The sequence below is a fragment of the Hippoglossus stenolepis genome, chromosome 23 (assembly GCF_022539355.2).
Source record: "Hippoglossus stenolepis isolate QCI-W04-F060 chromosome 23, HSTE1.2, whole genome shotgun sequence".
Lineage (NCBI taxonomy): Eukaryota > Metazoa > Chordata > Actinopteri > Pleuronectiformes > Pleuronectidae > Hippoglossus > Hippoglossus stenolepis.
Window position 1 is genome coordinate 16,315,353 of NC_061505.1, and position 23,789 is coordinate 16,339,141.

At 39.6% G+C, this 23,789-nt stretch overlaps 1 protein-coding gene across 1 annotated transcript in view; it reads right to left on the reverse strand.

Moving 5' to 3' along the window:
* zanl (zonadhesin, like) overlaps positions 1-20,190 on the reverse strand; it is a 33,669-nt gene extending 13,479 nt beyond the window's left edge. The window contains exons 1-26 of the mRNA XM_035149648.2: positions 20,120-20,190; positions 19,281-19,306; positions 18,302-18,451; positions 17,875-18,140; positions 16,868-16,952; positions 16,637-16,789; positions 15,488-15,655; positions 15,307-15,404; positions 15,123-15,201; positions 14,214-14,879; positions 13,922-14,115; positions 13,622-13,763; positions 13,294-13,538; positions 12,824-12,972; positions 12,520-12,648; positions 10,811-10,946; positions 10,182-10,323; positions 7,474-7,670; positions 7,088-7,226; positions 6,851-6,967; positions 5,976-6,100; positions 5,264-5,409; positions 4,423-4,566; positions 3,085-3,192; positions 1,845-2,014; positions 1,130-1,332 (exon numbers count right to left, since the gene is read on the reverse strand). Coding sequence (XP_035005539.2) covers positions 1,130-1,332; positions 1,845-2,014; positions 3,085-3,192; positions 4,423-4,566; positions 5,264-5,409; positions 5,976-6,100; positions 6,851-6,967; positions 7,088-7,226; positions 7,474-7,670; positions 10,182-10,323; positions 10,811-10,946; positions 12,520-12,648; positions 12,824-12,972; positions 13,294-13,538; positions 13,622-13,763; positions 13,922-14,115; positions 14,214-14,879; positions 15,123-15,201; positions 15,307-15,404; positions 15,488-15,655; positions 16,637-16,789; positions 16,868-16,952; positions 17,875-18,140; positions 18,302-18,451; positions 19,281-19,306; positions 20,120-20,190 — 4,248 coding nt within the window. The remainder of the gene's footprint in view (positions 1-1,129; positions 1,333-1,844; positions 2,015-3,084; positions 3,193-4,422; positions 4,567-5,263; positions 5,410-5,975; positions 6,101-6,850; positions 6,968-7,087; positions 7,227-7,473; positions 7,671-10,181; positions 10,324-10,810; positions 10,947-12,519; positions 12,649-12,823; positions 12,973-13,293; positions 13,539-13,621; positions 13,764-13,921; positions 14,116-14,213; positions 14,880-15,122; positions 15,202-15,306; positions 15,405-15,487; positions 15,656-16,636; positions 16,790-16,867; positions 16,953-17,874; positions 18,141-18,301; positions 18,452-19,280; positions 19,307-20,119) is intronic.
* Positions 20,191-23,789: the final 3,599 nt, after the last annotated feature.

The following is a 23,789-nucleotide window of genomic DNA, read 5'->3' on the forward strand; positions in this document are numbered from 1 at the left end:
CTATCCTGCTGTTTGTCTGTCAGGTCACAAAACACACACAAAGCTGTTATGTGTCATTGCTGACCAACATCGATGACTGTCAAGAAACGAGAAGTAGACTGTGAAATATTCGACTTTCCAGGAGGAGTGGACAAATCCTTTTTTTCCTCTTTGTTGAAATAAAAAAGTAGCCAGTGGGCTTAGCGTGGGGGAATGGGCTAAAGGGGATTTCAAACACCAATCTCAATATTATTACAGCTGGAAACATGCAGCATAACTGCATAAGTACCAAGGACAAATGCTATTGGATAAAGTTAGTGCTCTTTGCTTTCACAAGACCGCACTGTAACAGAGACAATGTTATGCTGGCAAGATTTGTGATGAGCAAGCTGAAAGCCAAGAAGCTGAAACCTCATTCAGAGGGAGAATTTGCAAAACAGAGTCAGTTGGTTTTGAGGACCGATTATTATATGTTATTCATCTGTTGCCGTTTGAATGCTTTGACTGAAGTACAAGCAGATACTGTAACACAGTAAGGTCTACTACCTACACCTATCTCTGTCAGCTTTATCACATTTGCTCCTTTTGGCCACTTTTCCAACTCATTCATTTATGAGCAGATGACGGTGGCCCCAGCTCCTCCAGTTCAAGGTATGTCTTGGATACAGAGCCCCTGATGGCTGTGTCAGCAGTGTGTGGATAGGATGTATGATGAGTTGCACTATATGGTGCCGAATGGGTGAATGTGACTTGTTACTGCTAATACTGGAGAAGTGCTATATAAATGCATTCAAACAAGATATTTGTTATTTGTTATTTATTTTCCAACACTCTTGATGTGATGAGAAGTATGAAGTTGTGGGTTCAAAAATAAGGAGGTATTAGGTTCAGATCAAGTCATTTCAAGTTATGCAGTAGACTGATTGACAGTTTCTTTCTCACGTCAACAACATCATTAAATATTCCTCGTTCACTGTGCTGTAATCATTATTTGCTTGGTTTCTGATACCTTGTATCTTGTTCTGATCATGTTATGTAATATTTCCAAAGTTCTCTATGAAACCATCCAGGTTTCATTATATAACCTAGAAATACTTTAAAGTGAGAGGGTTTGTATAGATCTAGTTCAGGATGTGTTGTCGCCACTTACAGGGTGATAGGTCCCGCTGGTGTCCACACAGCCACAGTCTTTCAGTGCCACACACTTGTCATTGCTGAGGATAAAGCCTGGTTTACACTGGCAGCCCTCGACACACACATCCTCACAGCCCGGAGGTCCAACCACACCCAGACACGTCTCTGGACACGAACTGGCACACAGAGAGTAGGAGCTGTTGGGGGGACAGTCCAGGGCTGCATGGACAAAGGCAGGAGCGGAAGAGTTGCATGCATTTAATGTGGGTAGGATAGAGACAAGGATAGATACAATTGACAAAAGAAATAGGACCGGGATGTAAAGATAAATGTCACATGACGGTAGATTGTTGGAGCTTTTTAAGATCATTGCTGAGGTGGTGCAGTGGTTAGGCTGTATGGTACAAAGGGATTTACTATTACAGCCTACTATTGCAGCCTCACTGAATGGAAGTGTGTGAATGTTGAGATCAGCGTTGAACTTTCAGATATTGTGGATGTTCAGTTGACCTTATTCATATAATTGTTAACAGAAATGAATAGTCTACAGCTAAAGCTAGTGGCACTGCTTGCAACACTTTGTCGTCCCTCTGTGCTTATGTAATAAAAGACAGTGAATACATTTGTAATGGCTCTATTGCCGCTGCCTTAACGTGCCCCAACCTGGAGCTAAAGAGCCTCTTTTGAAAAAACAAACGTAAGTTTGTCGCATTAAGCTACTGAAGACTTACGGCAGAAGGCTGGAGTCCTCCACGGGTGGACTTTGGCACCGGCGTTCTGGCAGGCATCAGTGTAGGCTTGGAGCTGGTCACACAACACATGCTGCTGACCATTGAACTGACACATGTCATACACACAGCTCTGGAAGAATGGAGTGGGATTCACCACACTGATACACTCCCTGGAAAACAGACAAAGACTAATCCAGTTTGGGGTGGAGAAGGCAGATGTTTCAAACGCTGCCAAAATCTCAGGGGATGACAGAAAGAAACCAAAGACAGAAAAGAGGTGCAGAACAGCAAATGACGTGTGGTTTTACATACCATCCCATTATTGTCACTCAACTCTTTCCTTGTAAAGATTACAGCTGTAAACATTTACAGGAATGCATGAAACCATCCTGAATGACCCAAGATTGTGTGCTCTCAAATGTTCATAGGTTCAGAGTCCATTGACTTTCTTGTGATATTCTGAGAAGAAGCTATAAATGTAATCTAAAATATGATAGTGAACCAGATAATCTTTGTAAAGGTACCACAATGTGTCCAACTGAATTGTTTTTAGACACATCTTTCAAAATAAAACACATGTTGTCTGGGCAGCTGTAAAGCTGGTACAAAAACAAGTATACAATCTGGTACACACCCAGTGCTGACACTGCTCATAAAAGGGCGCTTTCGTTCTTCTGATATCGATTTAAGGTGAAAAGCCAAGGTTTATACAATAAAATAAACAGATCTGATTAGGAAAGATTTTCTTGAAACCTATGTTAATATACTGTATATATAAATAGACCTTACAAGAATAATCATCGACTTTAACATAGAAATTGAAATTGGATGAATTTGTAATTTCAGTGATTTCTGAGTTTAACTAGGTAAATGTAGGACATAACACTAAGATTTAATTTATTGTCAGAAATATGTATATTCCTTCAAAATAAATGTTTTCTATATTAATGTTGTATTAAAGGGTCAAGCAACCAATATATAAACTAGAAATCTCTGTCTGCCTGTCTATCTGTCTGTCCTTTGATTATCTCAATTCCCCGTGGGTTTCTGAGGACCCCAACAAATGCAGTGTCAACTGTGATAGTTTTGGACGAGCAGCTCTTGAGATTCCTCCATTAAAAAAATGAAAACTGAACTGCACACATCATCAGTGCCATCAGTCAATTTTTTGTCACACACACATATTGATGGTTTACAGCTTTACATAATAGCAGGTCAATTTTTTTTTTTATTTTCTCACCTAAAGGGTCCAGCAGGGTCTTTAATTTTGCCACATTTGTCTGGTTTCACCACCTCAGCCTGTAGTTCTGGATCACAGTCTGGGTCAGGTTTAGTACCTGGAACACACCTGCACAAAAGAAAAAAAACCAACAGGCTCATTAAATTATAAAATCAACAACAAATTCAGTTTCATTTATCCCTAAAAATGATAACACCAAGAGTTTAGACAGTTGGTGTTTGGTAATTGAAAACATCTTCCCACATTATATTTGTGCTGATAATATATTTTTAGCAAAAAAACATCTGCTGCAATAGTATTATTTCTCATCTTCTGCTGTGGCTCAAATGGCTGTTAGCTGGAGGGAGCTAGAAATGTGACACTTAACTTTCCATAATTGGAAATTATATATATATGGGCTTTCCCTGGAACTCAAGCCCAATCGGCCAACTGCATTGTCTTTGCTTAAACACGCTCGTTGCTGCTTCTTCCTTAAATTCCTTTTTCAATTGAGCTGCTTCCATTTGCTGAGCACAAAGAGATTAGAACCTGCAAAATGCTGCTTGTAACTATGTTAGATAATTGTTTTTATTGATACAGCAGAGAGTTTAGGAACACTTGACATGTAAGTCTGCAAAGAAGACTGTTAACGGCAAATGTAAAAAGCTGATTTCGCAAGAAACAGCAGCAAACATCACCGTGGTATGAACCTGAAGAGAAAACATGTTGGTCGGAATATACATATCTGAAACTGGGATTGTCATTACACACATAGAAAGAGCATTTCAAATAAACTGTAAAGGGTCAAATGTAGCTTTTGTCATTTTATCCAATTAATAATCGATCAACCGAAAAAATAATCCACGGATTAATCGGTTATCAAAATAATCATTTCAGTCAGACAACTCACGTTCAAACGTTTATGCAACAGTACAACAGGTTAGTGTTTGGCGTCTAGGCTCCGACTTAATCACTGCCCCCGATATGATTACATAGATATAATGGGAGTGATGATCCAATACTTGTAACCCCCCGTCGGAGCCTACAGGTGGATGCTGGGGTGAGGGAGGGGCTGAAGCAACTGGTAGCAATACTGACACAGAAGCGGGGCAAGCAAAGGGGGTGATGGGAAATTCCCTCTGCTTAAATAGACCGCCTAATAAGGTGGGTGTGTATTATAGATGATTGTGGAGAGTGCGGTATGTCATGTGGTGTATGTCACATGATTGGAGAAGCGCAGCTCCAGTCGGCTGCCTGAACGAGCTCGCGGGCGTCGCTCCATTAGTTGCAGCCCTAAAGTGAAGTCCATTCTCAGAAATGTTCCGGTTACATTGAAAAGATGGACGTGTGCTAACTCACGATTCATCCTCATCCTCTTCAGTCTGCCAGCTGTTCCCGAAGTCATTGGCGTTTCCTACCAGAGTGCCATCTGGTTTGGTGAAGTCATTGCCTGGGTTGTCATCGTAGTCACCACAGAGACCACACATCTGGGCATTGTAGGAGCTGAAGGGCCGAAGACACAGATAACAGGGGATTAAAAGATGAAGAGGAATGTTTTAAGAAGACTTACAAGGACAAATACCGTTTAGCCCTTTAATGGATTTCAAGACACAAATAGATAGAACATAGAAATCTCTGCTCCTATCAATCAGGGCATTATCAATAGAGTCTGCAGAATACAGCCAAAGTATTAGGAATTAGGCATGTTGCAAGGATTTACTAAAAATAACAGATTTCCATGACCTTTAAACTACATCTTGCACAGATGTTCATCTGATTTCTTAAGCAGTTTTCATAAAATATACCTCTGCAGCTGTAACAGCATAAACTGATATTAAACTCTGATTTTCAACAGTTAAAATCAGATTAATATTGAAGAAAGTAGAAGTAGAATTCCACTTGGTGGAATTTGAGTGAAACAAGGTCAAGATTTTCATTATTTCAGAAAAAAATGTGGAGTAAAAAAGAATCCACAGTTAAGTGTCTTTAAGTGTTAAGATACGACTGTTTTAAAGGTATTTTTCCATAAACCCTAAACACTGCTGGGAAAAATGTATTGGCTTTTTGACGCCATGCTTGATAGATTTAGTAAACTAAATGAGTTACATTTAGTTACTTAGTTCCTACTTTAGTGTTACTGGTTATTACATAGTGTTTGTCTGTGTCGCTTATTACTTCTTAAACAAATCTCTATACCAACCTGGGAACTGAGATCTGGGCGTAATGGTTTCCATCCCAACGCACCCGAAGACCAAAGGGTGTCTGCAGGGTGATGTACTGACCAGCAAGGCTGATAGTCATGAGAGGGGAGGGGGAGTGAGGGAGGGCCACCCGCACTCCATTTACCTGCCGGAGGGATACAGGACGTATGATATAAAACACCATGTTAAACAGAAGCTATAGCTACAGGTAATGTTTGCTACAAATTTAATTAAGAGTCTTGTCAGCTTTTCAAATTTGATACATAACAGGTCATATGGCAAGTGGATTAAAGAAAACAGCCTGCAGGGATTAGGATCCTTGGTTGTCTTGTAGGATAAGACGAGAAAACAATGACACTGACAAGACTTGTCTGATCTGTGGAAGGATCAATCAAAAAAGGATATGTAGGAAGACGGAAGATGGATTTGGATTTCTAGGATTATGGAATAAAGAGTATAAAGAGATAAAATTCAAAGAACAAGGATCATTTCTAATAAAAAAAGGTGATGACATCAAGGGATGAGCGCTTAAAGTTGTAATTTCACTAGAGCAGAGGATGAAGATGGATATAGAGAGAGTGCTACAGATGGTGCGTTTGTTTGTGTGCGCGTATGTGTGTGTTTGTGTGTGTGCGCGAGCCCAGTCATCCTCTCGTGATAAAGGATAGGTACACTTCCATACACAGACGTCATTGTGTAAATGTTACTGACCAGCGTCTTTCTGGCCTTCATCAGTGTCACAGTAATTCCATTCACAGTGACATAGAGTTTCCTCAGGTACGACACACTTGACACTCCTCTCGCCTCATTCTTCCCCTCCACTGAGAACCAAGGACCTGCAAAGGTAGCACAACACCATATTTATAAAGATCGAGTCAAATCCAGCACGGCTTCGGCTCTACCAGGTTGCCCTACAGTGTAGACTACACGAGGTTTCTCTGACGTGTGCAGTAAAGGCAAAACAATTCAGTTCACAGTCTGATTTTTGCAGCAATTAGATTTCATAAACATTATGTACATAAAAAACGTATGCAATTATATGAATGTAAAATGTCCCAAGACCCCACAAGCCTTTAAGATAGATGCCAAATTTCTCAGAGAAGTCAGAGTAATGACCACAGAAATATGACAAAAATACAGTTGGTGGGTAGTAATTGAAAACATCAGCCACATTATATTTGTGCAGATAATACAACAGTTTTAGCACTTGTGCTTGTATTATGAGGTTGTCACACCATGTTAAAGCCCTATGAGACAAATTGTGATTTGTGAATATGGGCTATACAAATAAAATTTGATTGATTGATTGATTGATTATTATTTGTCATTTTCTATGGTTATTTGAATTTATCATTTACTCGTAGTTGTACATCAAACTTTACATGATCATGTGAAGTACACCTGCGTGTATCATCATGTTCAGAACTTTGCAATAATTACAGGAGGTTACATTGGGGGGATAACCAGAATATTTTCTGTGCTCGTGTATATTTGGTTCTTTGCTGAATACTGGGTGAGTCTCTGGGCCTGAAGGAAAAAAAGGGTTAAAAAGAGGCTGAGGTGCAATGAAAGGAACATGTCCCTACCTGTCTTGTTCTTGCATGTTCTCGCCAATGTGTAGGTACATGTTCCCATAAAGCTGAAGAACTTCTTGTCAAATGTGTTGTAATGAGGATCTCCAGAGACTACACAATCCTGAGAGCCTGACAGGGGGGGGGACAAAAGAACAGAGCATTAGACTACACCGAGTCAGCATTCAGTTAACACAGTATCACCCATATCCATCCAACACATGTGTATAAGGACAATAGTTTTAAACGTACCAGTGGGATAGCAGCCCAACTCGCCATCTTGGAGTTTACACTCATTCATTGGGGGGCATTCAGAGGTCACACAGGTAACATTTTGAGCATCACACCTACACTTCAGCTTACAGTCCTGCTCATAAAACTCCTCTCCAGGCTGAGACAATCACAAATTGAAACTGGGTTAGCAGGAGGAGGCTTAAAACAAAGGTTGTCAATTAGCAATGAGAAATATAATGAGTTCAGTATGGTAAATGCAGAGCAGGCAGCTTTCTGTTTTTAATATTGCAAATGTGTATTTAAGAAAACTGCATGTCACATTGTTACAGACTAAAATATCATTAAAAAAGGTTTAAGGACACATCCACATACAAATGCACATGCACAAGCCCTTCACTGTGTACCTCATAATACTGGTCGTTGGTGTATTGGCAGCCACATGCACTATTTTTGACACATTTTCCGGCACTCAGGACATAGCCAGGATCACACACACAGGCTTCAGAGCAGGGCCCGTCACAGGAAGGAGGCTTCCCAGTGCACGTCTCCTGACAGGGGTCTGCACAGGGCTCATAGTGGCTGTTGGGGGGGCAACTCAGGGCTAGGGGGAGGATTGGAGATTGAAGTCAGTGAGCAGATTGGAATATAGACATAAAGCTGTTTTTCCTTGATGGCAGTAAAACTTTCATGAACAGAAATTTATTTTTAGGTTTGTTTGAAAAGGTGCTGAGAGGCACCTAACAATTGGGGATGAATGAACTTACTATTTCTACACTGACTGGTTTTCATTTCAGGATAAATAAACTATTCATCAATACACATATTAGACAGGAATCAAACACCTTCTGCATGTGGGATACATTTACCTGCGGACTAAGCTGGTCTGAGAAGCAGAGGCATTCAAAAAAAATGTATTTATGTATTCTATAATGTTGTTCTCTTATCTGTTTTGCAATGAGTATGGTCTGCCTTTTCATTATTTGCTAACTTTGGTTATTATTATTACTATTATTATTAGTATGAGTTAGATGGCTGTCAGACAAGTATTTGCTCATCACTCCCATCATATCTGTGTAATCATATGGGGGAGTGATTAGGTTCGAGCCTAGACGCCAAACACTAAACCTGTTCTACGGCTGCAATAAACGTTTGAGGTGAGTTGTCTGACTGAAATGTTATAGTCAGAGTTGGAGAGGCAAAGTAAAATAACTTGGTTGCATTTTAGACAGGCCCTTATTTGGTGCAAATGTGGCTTTAAAATCCCTAACCGAGAAAAATGAAAGAGTTAAGTTAATGCTGCCATCTCCTGGTACACCTTCTTATCACAACACCATAAAATCAAATGACAAAAGCATCATAACAAAGTGATAAGATTTATATCACACCCTGCACATTCCAGACTCATTTACATAAATATGTTACTTGCATACAAAATTGTCAAAAATATGGTACCTAAACACTACAATAATCTGAGTGGGAAACTCAGCCCTCTTTCACCCTTTGTGAAACCGCAGGCAAGGAACCTTAGAGTCATTTTTGACTCTGCATTCAATTTGACAAACAAAACTTTGTTGTGACAGGCATCTATTTCCAACTTTGAGCCTTAGCAAAGGCAAAAGCCTTTCTTTCATTCAAAGACTGTGAGAAAGTTATCCATGCTTTTACTCCCTGTCAGTCAGTCTTCCCTGTCACGCCTGCAGTATGTGCAGAACGCTGCTGCAAGGTTGCTGACTAGCTTCCAAAAGCATGAGCATATTTCCCCTGCACTCGCCTTCCGCCAATGGCTCCCTGTCAGTTTTAGAGTTCATTTTTAAAATTGTGCTATTTATTTATTAAGCTTTTAATGACTTGGCTCCCTCCCACCTGTCTGAAGTTTTAATTCCCTATAACCCACCAAGGTCACTCAGGTCCTCTGACTAGTCACCAGTCACTTCTGGTCGCAACTAGGGCTCGTCGGAAAGTCAGGGTCGACCAGTTTGTGGAACAAACTGGTCGACCACATCAGAACTGCCGTCTCCATCGAGACATTCAGAACACAGCTCAAGACCCACCTCTTCTCTTTGGCATTTGTTTTTCGCCTTGATCTCTGCCTGTATGTGTTTGTACGTGTTTGTTGTTTTAAAAATGTTAAAAGCTGTCCTGGCTCCTAAATGGTGGAATGAACAACCCACTGGCATCAGGACAGCAGAAAGTCTACACATCTTCCACCGCAGGCTAAGGACATATCCCTTTATACTACACCTTGACTAAGAAAATTATGTCTAATAACCAATAAAAAAAATAAAAAAATTAATTTAGTTGCACTTACAAGTCGCACTTGTGGTTTGGCTTTTGAAATGAATGTACTTACATGATTCTTGCTGTTCTAGGTTTGTACCCTCACAGTTAAATGCACTTATTGTAAGTCGCTTTGGATAAAAGCGTCAGCTAAATGAATTGTAATGTAAAAATGTGCTATATAAATAAATTGACTTGACTTGACTAAGTAGTATTAAGCTGCTATTTATTAGCTATGTCTCTGTTGATGTATTGTCTTTGGTCACTGTCTTGTTTTTCTGTTTTTTATCTTGTGATGTGTTAAATGTCATTCTAGAGGACAACAATGGAAATAACACTTCAGCCTTTAATGTGTTTTATCCTCAGTGAGTTTTAATGTATGCAATAACTGCAGTGCGGTAACTGTTTTTCCCATCTTAAAATAAATTCAATGAATCAAGCATTTTTGGGGTTTCAGCACTAAGATTTCTTTCCTTTTTCACAGGAGACTTGAGAGTCATCTCCTGTGTTGCTGGGTTGTTTCAATTTTGTTCCCGAACTGATTTAATCCTTATTAAATAGATGTATAAGTATCGTTTTTCTTTTTAAAAAGTACTGACACAAAAGCTGCAGCTGAAGGACTTTGGTTGTTTTCAATCCGTCCAATCCTATTCTTCCGAATGCCTAAGTATCCTTGGGCAAGATAGTGAACCCTCAAATTGCCCTTTCTTATAAAGAAAAGTGCTGCACAAATATGCATTAATGCGTGTGTAAATGGGTAAATGTCAAGAACTGTACTGTAAAGGGCTTTGAGTGGACTAGACTAAACAAACATATCCATTCATTTAATACTCACGGCAAAAGGTTTCATTCCTCCAGGGTCCAATGTTGACTCCCCGGTCCTGGCATTCATTGATGTAGGCTTCAATTGCTTCACACAGAATGGGCTTGGCTCCATCCAGCTCACACAGGTCAAAGATACAGTCTTTAAAATAATTCTAAAGACACATGAAGCTTTGAGTTAATTCTGTTTCCCCATTTTATCTTAGAAATGTAATCCGTCAATTTTGTGACTTTACATTCATTTGTGTTGCAGAAGGTTGAGCCAAGGATCGCCATTCATTTCATTTTACAAATTATTGTAATAACTTATGGTATGCCATTAGTGACTGGTCCATTCTGTATTACATGCAATAATCTTTATCAAGAGTTTTGTAGCAGGGTATCTACATTTTGTGGAATTTATATTACACAAATCCACTTTGCTAGTTGTTAGTTAGGTGAATTTCCTGTGGTTGGAATAAAAGAAAATGTAATTGTTGCTTGCTTTGGTCCACAGAGGGATACCATCTCAAACTGAGCACTAGAAAATGTCTCAGCTATATGTACAAAATAATTCTCAAAACATCATCAGAGGGAACAACTTCACATCTGTGTGTACTGCATATGTTTGTGCATTTGTGGTGTGAATGAGTGTGCAGTTACATTGGGGATGACTCTGGGGTGGCATACAGCAAAAGGACCGTCTTTGTCCAGCAGGATGCCACAGTATGTAGAGCTCTCATATTGCTCCTGCTCTTCATCACACCCTGGAATGGTGGTGTTGGGTTTCGTATTACACCTGTTAACCCAGACAGTCTGTTAGAGAAGCTCTGTGTCTAGTTCGTTAGTAATGGATGCTCACCAAAATGCTTTTTATTGAGAACCGTTATGATGTTTGGACTTGGATCTGTGAAGATTCTCAGTTATCCAGGTCATGGTATCTTCAGTTGTACGTGTGTACATAGGCAACTGGACTTGCTTAAGTTTCTTGAAGATGATTCACCTCTCATCCAAGAGGCTTCTCTACTTTGAAGTGACGAGTGGGAGCTTTGTCAGTTAGAACTGAAGTTGCCATACGTACACATGTCTTCATTGTGCAATATTTATGTGACCAAAACCCTAAGCCTAACTTGCCTGAGAATTTAACTTTCTTTGTTCGCCTGTCACTAAATGGGAGAACTTATAAGCATGAGGAGGGAGTTAGAAATCCCAGAAAGCATTATCATTGGACACAAACTGAGTAAATGACCCTGAGTGCAAAATGAGACATCAAACAGTTTGAACGGTTTTACTGGGAGAAAAAAAGGAAGGTTTAGATGTTAAAATACTGTGATATTTTTTTTTTTTACATATATTTAGCACATAACACAAAATAATCTAGAAAATTCCTCCAGAGAAATTTTGAATGTGTGCCTAGTGCTTGCTGCCGGCTAGAGAGAGACATTTTATAAAAGCTGCATGTTTATAACATGATCCAGGTTGGTGAGAGAGAGAAACTGTGCCAATTTGAGAGAGAGAGAGAGAGAGAGAGAGAGAGAGAGAGAGAGAGAGAGAGAGAGAGAGAGAAAGAGAAAGAAACTGTGCCAGCTTCCTTTCGGGTTTCCTGGTAACTTCCTATAACTATCTGGGGGGGTTTATTTTGAAAATCCAGCCTCAAAGCATAAAATATGTCACTTCCTGTCGCCAGCAGGTGGCACTGTAACGATAAATATTGACATATGGATCTGATCAGGGCGGGACTGTGATCGTGTGAAAGAAGTTTGAGGCTGATTGGACAAATCACAGAGGAGTTAAAAATAACTTCATTTTTACGCTGATCATTAGGTGGCACTATCACCTTCACTACGTACAGAGAAATAGATCTGTTCAGGTCGGGGCTCTGGTGAAGTGTGAGCAATTCGGGGCCGATTGGATGATGCACAGTGGAGTTACAACAAATACATTTTCACGCTGATCAGTAGGTGGCGCTATCACTACATACAGACTAATAGATCTGGTCAGGTCGGGGCTCTGATGAAGTGTGAGCAATTTGGGGTCAATTGGACAATGCACATTGGAGTTACACCAACTTCATTTTCACGCTGATCAGTAGGTGGCGCTATGACCTTGGGCCGCTGTGACTATTAAAGTATATTTGCATATAGAACTCTTCAGGGCAGGTTCCTTATCACAAAAATTAAGTTTGACAGTGATTGAGCGGAAACATGGAAGTTACAGCTACTTGAAGCCTCTTGGTGAGTCATCAAGATTCGCCACCATGCCAATCAGCGTGGCACCGCTAGGCATAATTAACTATTAACACAGACATTCAAACTGGGACCTTTAGCTCCAGTAAAATTATTAATGTATGCTTCTATCCCTGAAATACTCACTTTGGGTCAATGTTCCAGCTGTGTCCAAAGGAATTGACATTGTTGGTCAATGATCCATTTGGCTTACGGAAGTCATCTTTGGCATCTCCATTATAATCTCCACACAGTCCACACAGTTTATTCTGAAAGCTATAGATTACAAGAAAACCAGATACCTAGTGATTTGTGGACGTGAAGGCAACAATTCATTTAAAACTGTAATTTGCTATTTCTCAACCATTGTTTGTCAATTCAACCAAGCACTAGCATTGTCACTGATTATCCATTCATTTAGAAACATCCATTAACAAAAGGATTCACTCACTCTTTGATCACTTTGATGTCCATGAAGTGATTTCCATCATAGCGAACGGTCACACCAAAGTTTAAGGACACAGTGTAATGCTTTCCTGACTTGAACACAGACACACCAGGGGCCAGAGTCACCGGCAGATTTACATTGGTCCCATTCACCTGTATAGGGAAAGCATTGCCCTAATGAGCGATTACTGAGGAAAAATTGAGGAGCATTTTTTTTTAACTCTGTGTATAGAATTTACAATTACGAATTATACTCCAATGATATCAGTAGCTGGAGAGGTATTGTTGATATGTTTATATGACAATAGTGACTGTTTTCAATATGAGGGTTAAGGGCAGAGGATGTCACACCCTGTTAAAGCCCTATGAGACAAATTGTGATTTGTGAATATGGGCTATACAAATAAAATGTGATTGATTCATTGATTGAATATATGATCCTGTTTAAGAGTGTTAGTTCCTCTCATTTCTTACCTGCACAGTGCCCCCTTTGAGAATGGAGATCTTCACCATGTACACATATACATGTACGGCCTTTATATAGGAGATGGTGGGTGAGTTATAGCGATTTTCATTGTCAGCATGGACCTCAAAGTATGGCAGAGCTGTTTTGTTGCAGGGTTTAGACATCAGATAGCTGCAGTTGCCCATGAAGTTGTACCTGCGTTTGTCAAATGTGGTGTAGTGGGGATCACCAGATGCAATGCATGTGGATGTAGCTAAAGGAAAAAACAATAAGAAACTTGGATGACACATTTCAAGTTGCAAGCACCAAGTACTGTAGCAATTTATGAGGCATTACCTTTGGGATAGCAGCTTCCAACACCATCAATGTTGCGACACTCTTCAGTTGGGTCACAGGAGTTATCAACACACTGTAAAGTATAGTTTCCTGCACAGCGACACAGCTTTGAGCAGTCATCTCCAAATAAGATCTCGCCAGGCTAAAACAAAATTGAATGAAGGATCAATATTGGTGATGTGAACTGTATCAGTAAAAGTACATTGTACAACCTTCTTGTTTACTATTTATTACTTTGTCATTAAATGTTTTTAGCCTAAAAAGCACAAGCATATTGTAATATAAACTCCAACATATAACCTCATAGTAGTTATTCTGGTCATCCAGACAGCCACATTTCTCCAGTGGCACACAGCGCCGCCCCTTGAAGACAAACCCTGGTTTGCAGAAGCAGCCGCTGATACAGGATCCAGAACAGTTGGTGGAGGGCTCAATACAAGTGGGGATACAAGATGGGCCACATTCTATATACTCTGCATCAGGTGGGCATGGGTCTGTACAGCAGAAAGAAAATGAACGGGTTGCTCGACAAGAAAGATTGAAACAAAGAAACAAAGTGTCAGTAGAAAACTTTCAAAAAGACATGTCATACTTGGTGGCTTTGTAGTTGGTTTTGGTGTAGTTGGTCCTGGAGTTGTTGGTTTTTGTGTAGTTGGTCTTGGAGTTGTAGGTTTCGGCGTAGTTGGTCCTGGAGTTGTTGGTTTTGGTGTACTTGGTCCTGGAGTTGTTGGTTTCGGTGTAGTTGGTCCTGGAGTTGTTGGTTTTGGTGTACTTGGTCCTGGAGTTGTTGGTTTTGGTGTACTTGGTCCTGGAGTTGTTGGTTTCGGTGTAGTTGGTCCTGGAGTTGTTGGTTTTGGTGTAGTTGGTCCTGGAGTTGTTGGCTTTTGTGTAGTTGGTCTTGGAGTTGTAGGTTTCGGCGTAGTTGGTCCTGGAGTTGTTGGTTTTGGTGTACTTGGTCCTGGAGTTGTTGGTTTCAGTGAAGTTGGTCCTGGAGTTGTTGGTTTTGGTGTAGATGGTCCTTGAGTTGTTGGTTTTTGTGTAGTTGGTCTTGGAGTTGTAGGTTTCGGCGTAGTTGGTCCTGGAGTTGTTGGTTTTGGGGTAGTTGGTCTTTGAGTTGTTGGTTGTGGTGTAGTTGGTCCGGGAGTTGTTGATTTCGGTGTAGTTGGACCTGGAGTTGTTGGTTTTGGTGTAGTTAGTCCTGGAGATGTTGGTTTTGGTGTAGTGGGTCCAGGAGTTGTTGGTTTTGGTGTAGTTAGGCCTGGAGTTGTTGGTTTTGGCGTAGTGGGTCCAGGAATTGTTGGTTTTGGTGTAGTTGGCCCTGGAGTTGTTGGTTTTGCCGTAGTTTGTCCTATAGTTGTTGGTTTTGCCGTAGTTGGTGGAAGAGGAGTTGTTGGCTGAGCTATAAATGAAAAATAAATATATATAAATATAAAAATCTGTTGACCAATTTGTGTTTCTGGTGGTGCAGAGAGTAACTTGAATTCTCTGGTCAGTTTCTCACCTTTGCAGGCCATGATACACACAGCATCAATGGCAATATCTGTCTCAGGAGTTTCTCCAAAGGTACCCACAATTACAAACTGGAATACATGTACAAAAAATGTATTCATTTATTAGTTAGTTGGTGTAAACCTGTGTGGACACACATACAGATATAATGAGACAAACTTAGCACTAATATTTACCTGAATAGCAGCAGTTCCCAGGTACTGGACTTCTGCAGGCTTCCAGCCTTGACCCTGGTTGCCCGTCCTGGTAAAAAGAGTTGGTCCAACGTTTCCATCTGTGTATAAAGAAAAACGTTCATGCTTTTCTTGTTTTTATTTCTTTCTATCTATGCAAATAATGATAAATGTTGTCTTTTACTTTCGGTGATGGTGTGGACAGTGAGCTGCATGGTGGTGCTGGTGCCATACAGGTAGTAGTGGAAGAAGAGTTCCACACATCCTGAGTAGGGGGTCAATAGAGGACTTCTGATCTGCGAACTGACTTGAGGGATGGCCTCGGAAGAATCCATCAACATGTAGGCACCAACTACAAATTGAATGTTCAAAAAATAAATGCCATTCAGAATAAAATAACAAAATAAAAAGATTGCAATAATGTACGTAAATTGCATTTAACAACCAAAGGGCAAAAATTGAGAATGGTAAATTTAACCTTTTTTTTTTTCTTCAGTTGTCTTATTCTATGTATTACGGCAGAAAGTAACACATCACAATTAGATTTTTGCCCAACTTTATTTTAGTACAAGATGGTTTTGAGACTAGAATTACCGCCGAATGCTTGAAAGCATCTACAGCTTTTCATATTACAGGAAAACAAATTCACAATCTCCCCTTCTGTTCTGTTTGAATAATGGAAAGAAATATGTTTTGCAAAATATGTTTACCATCCCTTATGTTCATATATAAATTACCTGTTATTGCTATTGCAAATACCTATTACGACAGTATGACAACAAAGCAATTGTCAATATCAAGGTTTCATTTAAGTGTAGTGCAAATTTTAAACAATTTCCACATTTCCAAAAAACTGGCAAAAAGAAAATGTGAATGAGAAAGAGCTGGACCTGTTTTATCTAAACTATAATCACTATCATTCTATCCAATTAGAGATTTTTCGGAGCATTAATTCTTGAGTTATGGCCAGAAACATGTTTGGCTACAGTAATTTTGACTTCCAAAATCAAGTGTTTGAATCCGAGTGAAAGTGTGTGCCATATTGAAGATAGACTCTTGAGACATTCCAGAGATATTCAGGTATTGAATTCATGAGAATGAAATGGACAGACAGATAACCTGAAGATATATTGCGTGTGGTCACAGCTGCCGTGTTCGACAAGACATAAATACCATGTAAACATGCAGGAGAAAATTAAAAATGGTGATTTTCTGCATTTTCTTTTCAATAAATATAAAGATATCTGTACTTTAGTCTTCAATGACTGCTGCTGCTCTGGAGTATTTAAAAAAAGAAGGGTTTTCCAAACAGACTTATAAAAGAACCCCTTACTTCCAGGTTTGGAGAAGTCATCATCAGGTCCGGTGCCAGGAGTGTCTGTTGGTCCAGGCCACTGCTCAAAGCCAAACACATCATTATTCTCAGTTTGTGTTGTCCACCCACACAGGTCACCAATAGAGTCGAAATCGCAGCCAGAAACACAAGCTGTGGACAAAACGATCAATCGGTGAGACAGCAATATTTGTTGTGTGTGCATGTGTGTGTGCGTGTGTGAAAACTCACAGGGACATGCTCCTTCAGTAATAACAATGTTGTCCAAAGCTGAATCACAGGAAGAGGAGAAGCCTCTCTGAGCTTCTAACACGATCTAGAGACACAGAGAGAAAATAAATCACCCTAAAGCCACAAGATTAATGCTCATAGTCACTTCTCAGGTTGCAAACCTGTGTGGAAGGAGCACCTTGAACATGCCTTCATTCACATTTTCTTTTTGCCAGTTTTTGGGAAATGTGGAAATTGTTTAAAATTTGCACTACACTTAGATGAAACCTTGACTATTGTCAATTGCTTTGTTGTCATACTGTTGTAATATGTATTATCAATAGCAATAACAAGTATTTTTACATATGAACATAAGAGATGGTAAATGGTAAGTTGACTGTTTTATATTCCACTCTTCTAGTCTAACCCTAACCCTAGACTAAGGAGACTGGGATCAAACCACATATTAATTGTGTATTGGACTGGCATTACAGTGGATGTGGAAAAGTTTTTTGTTATTCTGTAGCTGTATCTCAATGTTTAAATTCTGATGACAGAATTTTTATTTTATACCAGTGTCAGAATATAATGAAAAAGCAACTGTACGCATGAGAATTAATGCTACAAGGTATTTCAGTAAAATTTTTGTTTCCCTCCAATTCTCCAAATTATTTAGGAAAATAAACAATTCAGTTTCTGTCAAAGCACTGCAGATGTGTGATTCTCGATGTTAGCACAACTGCAAACAATTGAATATAGGAAAAGTATATATTTTTTTAAGTTGATGTAATGATAAACAGTTTCAGACTTAAATGAAGTGCATCTGTCTATAGACTGTATGCTATTTAGGAACTTTGTCAAGATTCCACACTTTAATAGTAAATTCTAAATGAACTATAACATTTTTCAACTAATTTTTCTTCTCGACCAAATAACCTTACGGATGTTAGTTGCCCCCTTTGCCACCGTCAGCTATACTGTAAGTCTCCATTCTTTATTTTTAAAGCAACATCTACAATGACACTTACAGTGACGCTCTGACTACCAGGTTTGGACACAGTGATGGAGCTCTTCAGCCAAGACGGACTCTGGATTCCGGTCTTTTTCCAGACCTCTTCCTCTGCATTGAGCCTCTTGACCAGAACCCTTAACACATTCTGATCATCTGAGCCGTACATGTAGTATCGAAACTGGACACAGATCTGAGAGGCCGATGATGAGAGGGCTGGGCTCAGCAGACGAGCTTTCTGCATATTTGCAACATTGTCACACTCATGGTAGATGAAGAATCCATCTGCAGACAGAAATAGACAGCATCTGTGCCATTTGATCCCAAATCAGAATTCAGTGTATCCACCCTAGAAATCGAAATTCACCTTAATCATGGCCTGACAGTCAATAAAGTAAATGTACAGAAAGGAAATATTTGTTTTAAACCACAAGTTCAGGACTGACTTCCATCAGGGTAGTCTCCGCTTGGTCCGGTTCCCTCTGTTGGGGTTCGACCTTTATGTCGGGTCCAGTCACTATTGTCTGCAGTGTCCTGTATGAACCTGCAGAATGGGTGACTGTCCTGGTTAAAGTCACAGGAAGTCAGCACTTCAGCTGGAGAAACACAAACACAACACAAAGACACAGACAAATGGATATTACAGGCTTAGGGGTGAAGAGCAGCAATTCCATGTCATGTCGATGCAATATCATGTCGTTTACCACTAATTGGTGGTTATTGTGATGTGAAAGTGATACATGTGTGTTTTCTCTGTGATATGGGGCTTGGTCAGAGTGTACCCTTCCGGTCAAACAGTGTATTCAGGTAACCTGAGACACATTTATAGCTATATCTGTATCTACATCTACATCTCTCGCTGTCTCTCTGTCTCTATAAATATATATGTATATACATATATGAAATATATTTTATATACATATATAAACACACACACAGCAAATTGTGAAAGTGTTTGTTTATCATGGATAGTGAAGATAAGGAGCTGTACAGAGGTAAAGTCCACATCATCTCAATGACAATGTAATAGAAACAGTGCATTCCCAGCTTAAATCAAAATAACTTAACTTAACTATTAAATTAGTCAGCCATTTAATAAGTGTGTCTAAGTCTTTTACTTATTTGTTTTTAGCCTGTTTTGCCTATTGTATGCCAAAGGGTTTGATTTGTGGACTCATCTTAAGCTTACTGGGTGGCTCTTACTATTCTTTCATTTTGGATTTATCTTCTCTTATTCTATTGTTGTTTTATTGGTTCTTACTTTACTTTAATATTGTTTTTATCGTCTCTTATTGTACAGCACTTTGGTCAACTATGGTTGTTTAAAATGTGCATTAGAAATTAATTTGATTTGATTTGATTTTGGTTTGATTTGAATGTGTTTTGAAGAGTCAAACAATTTCTTGGATGATCAACACAACCTACCATCTTCTCTTTGTGGGTTCTGCAGACTGTAAAAGATAAGAAGACATAGGGCAAGATTCAAGTTAAAGGTGAGTTCAAAGTTATAGTAAGGTGCAGACACGTAAAATGGCCATGAAAACAAATGGTAAACCAACTTGTAAAGACTTATCTGGTCTATCTAACCAAGGCCACATACTATTTCACATTGTGACCCTGTAACCTTTCTCTAAAAGTAAGTACAGTTAAGACTTATCTAGTCTTAATAACCACTCAAAGTGATTTTCACAAATTTACAGAGCACTTCTCTATGCATTGCTTTTTCTATTACACATAATTCGCATTCTGACACGACAGTGATCAGTGTCTTGCTTAAGGACACATCGGCATGCATACTGGAGGAGCAGGGATCAAACCATCAACCTTTTGGTTCATGAATAACCTGCTCATCATCCTGCGCCACAGGTTGCTCACTTTAGACATCGATATATAAATATTACCACGGTTGAATTTATTTGAAAAAGTTTAAGAATCGAGTTAAGTCCAGAGTATAAGAATATAAATTTACATGAAATATAAAGTGTAGATTTACATGAACTACTGTTAGATGACATAACAATGAATGATATTACGTAATTAAAAAAGATGTGATCCTGTGTTTACCAACCAAGACCACATACTACATCACATTGTGACCCTGTAACCTTTCTCTAAAAGTAAGTACAGTTAAGTCTCCAAAAACTAAAAAAAGCAAAAAAAATTGACATTAAGTAAGTAAGAAATAGTTTACATAATTAGATTTATCTTAAATTATGAATTAATTTAGTATTTATTTATTATACCATCCTAGGGGACTGACTTACCTGTGCTGCGCCCAGCCTGCTCTGCAGCCACACATCCATAAGAGCAAAATTTGAAATTGTAATGTGTCCATGGCTAACCATTAGTTAGATGAGAAAAAGACAGCAGAGACAAGAACAGAGCTCTATATAGAGGGCTCGGATGGGTCAGGGGAGTGCTGTGTGGAAAACAAGGTGGATGTGTTGGGTGGGTGGTGTGGATGCTGAATTGCTGCCTCACTTGATGTTGCAAAAATGTGTAAATGAGTAACTATGAGTGATAGGGACAGGGTGTGTTCTCTGTGGATGTGACTTTGTGGATGCATATCTGAGCCTGTGTGTGTGTGTGTGTGCCTTCTGACCTCTCAGCAGTTCATAGGTTGGGTGGGGATGCCCATCAAACACTTTATTCTGAATAAAAACTTGTACTTTAAGACATAATAAAGTTTATTGTGTTATAAACAGAATACTTTGATCACATGGACACACCTTTTCAGCATGTACTGTACATTGAAAAGGTTTTGCCGTAATCATGCAAAACCAATATTACCGTCTGACTAAACATACAGTGACTCAAGCCTTTTATTAGGCATCCGTGCCTTCTGTAGACCATCAAAATTAATGGACTGTCATCGATGGACTCCAAGCAAAGGCATATCACACGTATACAAGTATGACCTGACAGCCCTTACTGTCATTCTGTATTAGGCACAGTTGACCTACTGCAGCCTAGCAGTGCTAGTTTAAATGATCCTTACATACAATGACAGGACAAAAACATCAGTTGACATTCATTCTTATTGTGGGGATAAATGTTAGCTAATATGTGGTTGTTCAAAATCAAAATATGACCATCAGTCCAGGCAAAAAATGCCTCCCAAAGCAAATTAAGACATTAGATATGTGACAGCTGAGCTCAACTATTTAGAATGTCCAGTAATAAATAAATAAATAAATAACTCCTACATGTGGGTCATTAAGACATTTACATTATTTAGCCACAGCTTGTTCGGTTTATTTGTTTGTCAACATCAGCAGCCTGAGCAACACAGACATACAGACAGGTGAACCACGTGTACCTATAAAAAAGGAAAAAACAGACAGGATGACAAAAGAGATTAATGTGCACATATACGAGACTAGAAAAGTAAAATTTAAATTTCATCCGTTTACCATTTACATCCAACCAAATATTCAACCAAATGTCCACCTTAGCAGATGGGACATGGAGCAAACTAGAAAGACAAAATTCACATCATATAAGTTTTTCTCAAATAAGGTTTCTGTCATTTTAGGTCGTTTTTTATTGTTATGTATATGTTATTATAGGTATAGTTGCTATTTTTAATTACTTTTTCAATATAATAAAAATGGGGAGAAACATCATGATGACAGATGAGAATCAGTCTGGCTCCAAATTACAAGATCACAGCATTCGTATCTGAGATATTTTGGCTTTATTTCAGAATAGTAGACGTTACTCCGTATTGAAACTTCGTTGTGAAACTCCGTACTGTAACTCGGGACGTTACTCCTACATTGGCCGACTGTTGTAACCGACTGTAAATATGTGGCTGGTCTTCTATAGCGGTATCCAAACATAACGTGACTTTCAGCTGTGTTTACCAGAGAGATCGTAAATGGACCAGAATGAGACCGGTGAAAGACCCCAATTCTACCACATTTATTAAAACAAATGACTGAGTAGGTTAAATTGGGATTCCCCGAAAAAGGAAGTTGTAGTAAAAGACAACTTGAAAATGTAAAAAAGAAAGTAAACCATTTCAAGCATAAAGAAAGCTTACAGTATGTGTGTGCAGAGGACAGAGTAACGGAATAGAGTATGTGTTCTTGTCAGGACACGTGCTGCAGCATTTTGGACAAGCTGCAGAGTACAGTATGTGTGTGCGGGGGGCAGAGAAAAGGGAAAGATAGAGACTGAGAGTACAACAAACACAGAGCACACAAGAAACTCAGAAAGTACATACACAAACACAACAGTCTATTGTATCCCTGTCTTTCTGTGTAAAAAAAAAGAAAAAAAGACAAAATATGTGAATCTGGATCTGGACTGTGCTCCTCCTCCTCCTCCCTATGCTCCAGTACCAGTGCAACAACAAAATCAATCTCCACCAGATCAAGGAGGACAGCCATCAGTCCCCCCACCTCCACAACCATCTCACCAGGCGGAAGGAGGCGCTAGCGATGATGAGCGATGAGGTGGACAACACCCTGATTCCACCACAGGTAGTAAGACGCAGACATCAATCAATCAATAACATTTTATTTGTATAGCCCATATTCACAAATCACAAATTGTCTCATAGGTCTTTAACCAGGTGTGACATCCTCTGCCCTTAACCCTCAACAAGAGTAAGGAAAAACTACTAAAAAACCCTTTTAACAGGGTAAAAAGAACATAGAAACCTCAGAGAGAGCCACATGTGAGGGATCCCTCTCCCAGGACGGACAGAAGTGCAATAGATGTCAAGTGTAAAGTAGAACTGTCAGGATGCGCAAAATGAGCAAACGTGAACCCAAAAGCACGACACTTGAGCAGGTTTAGGGAATAACAAGAGTTCTGGTTTAATGGAGTGATCAGGGGTCAAAAACCAGGCAGACAGTCAGAGATAGCAAGCAAATCCGATAGGGAGCAGGCAAAAGGGAATCCAGGGTCCAAAAGGCAGGTCAGAGCAGTGATCAGGCAGAAGAGTGAAACAAGGGATAACGCTGGCAAGCTAGGAAAAACACACTAGACAATCTGATAAAGAACAGAGGAAATGGGCCGGTATATATTCACTGGGTGACTGATGACTGATGGAAAGCAGGTGAGTCAGGGGGTGGGGCAGGTAATGAGATCCGTGGGAAGAGGTGATGCAGAGCAGGGGGGAGTGGCTGAATTCTGAAATGACATGAGAATTAGTACATGAAAAACAAGATAACAGAAAATGAAAATGTTATGAGCTGACTGAGGTTGTGACAAGAACATCAGAAAGATAAGGGTATTTGCAGCATTGATTAGAATAAACACTTTGTAGCATAACTGAAGGTCAATGAATTGATGGATTATTGTCAGTAATAGTCGAGTATCTGAGGAGAAATATTATATATCAGGCAGTCTTGTTGTAATCATAGTCTATGGTCAGCAGCCACCACGATCATGATCCACCATCAAGATCGGATGCCACTATAGTCCACAGTCATTGTCCACTGCCGCCATTAGGATCCATCATCAGCTGCCACCTCGATCGTGGTTCACCACCATTATCAGATGCCAAAACGATAAAGGATCATCCGCTATACTGGATCCACCATTACGACCTCTGATATGCGATCCACAGATCATAATCCACGATGTGGCCACAGCTGCGGCCCTGGATCTGCGGACGATAAGGCAAAGGGACTCCGGGGAAGAAGTCAAGTCAGTAACATGTATTGATGAGATATGAATTTCTTTGATGTGATAACGATTGAGAAGAGGAAGGAGAAGCTGGAAAGAGAAGCTCCGTGTGTCATATGTCCCCCGACCTTCTAGACCTATAGCAGCATAACTAAGAGCAGGTCTAAGACAAGCCTGGACCGGCTCTAACTATAAGCTTTATCAAAAAGGAAGGTTTTAAGCCTACTCTTAAACGTACAGATGGTGTCTGCCTCCCGAATTGAAAGTGGGAGATGATTCCACAGGAGAGGAGCT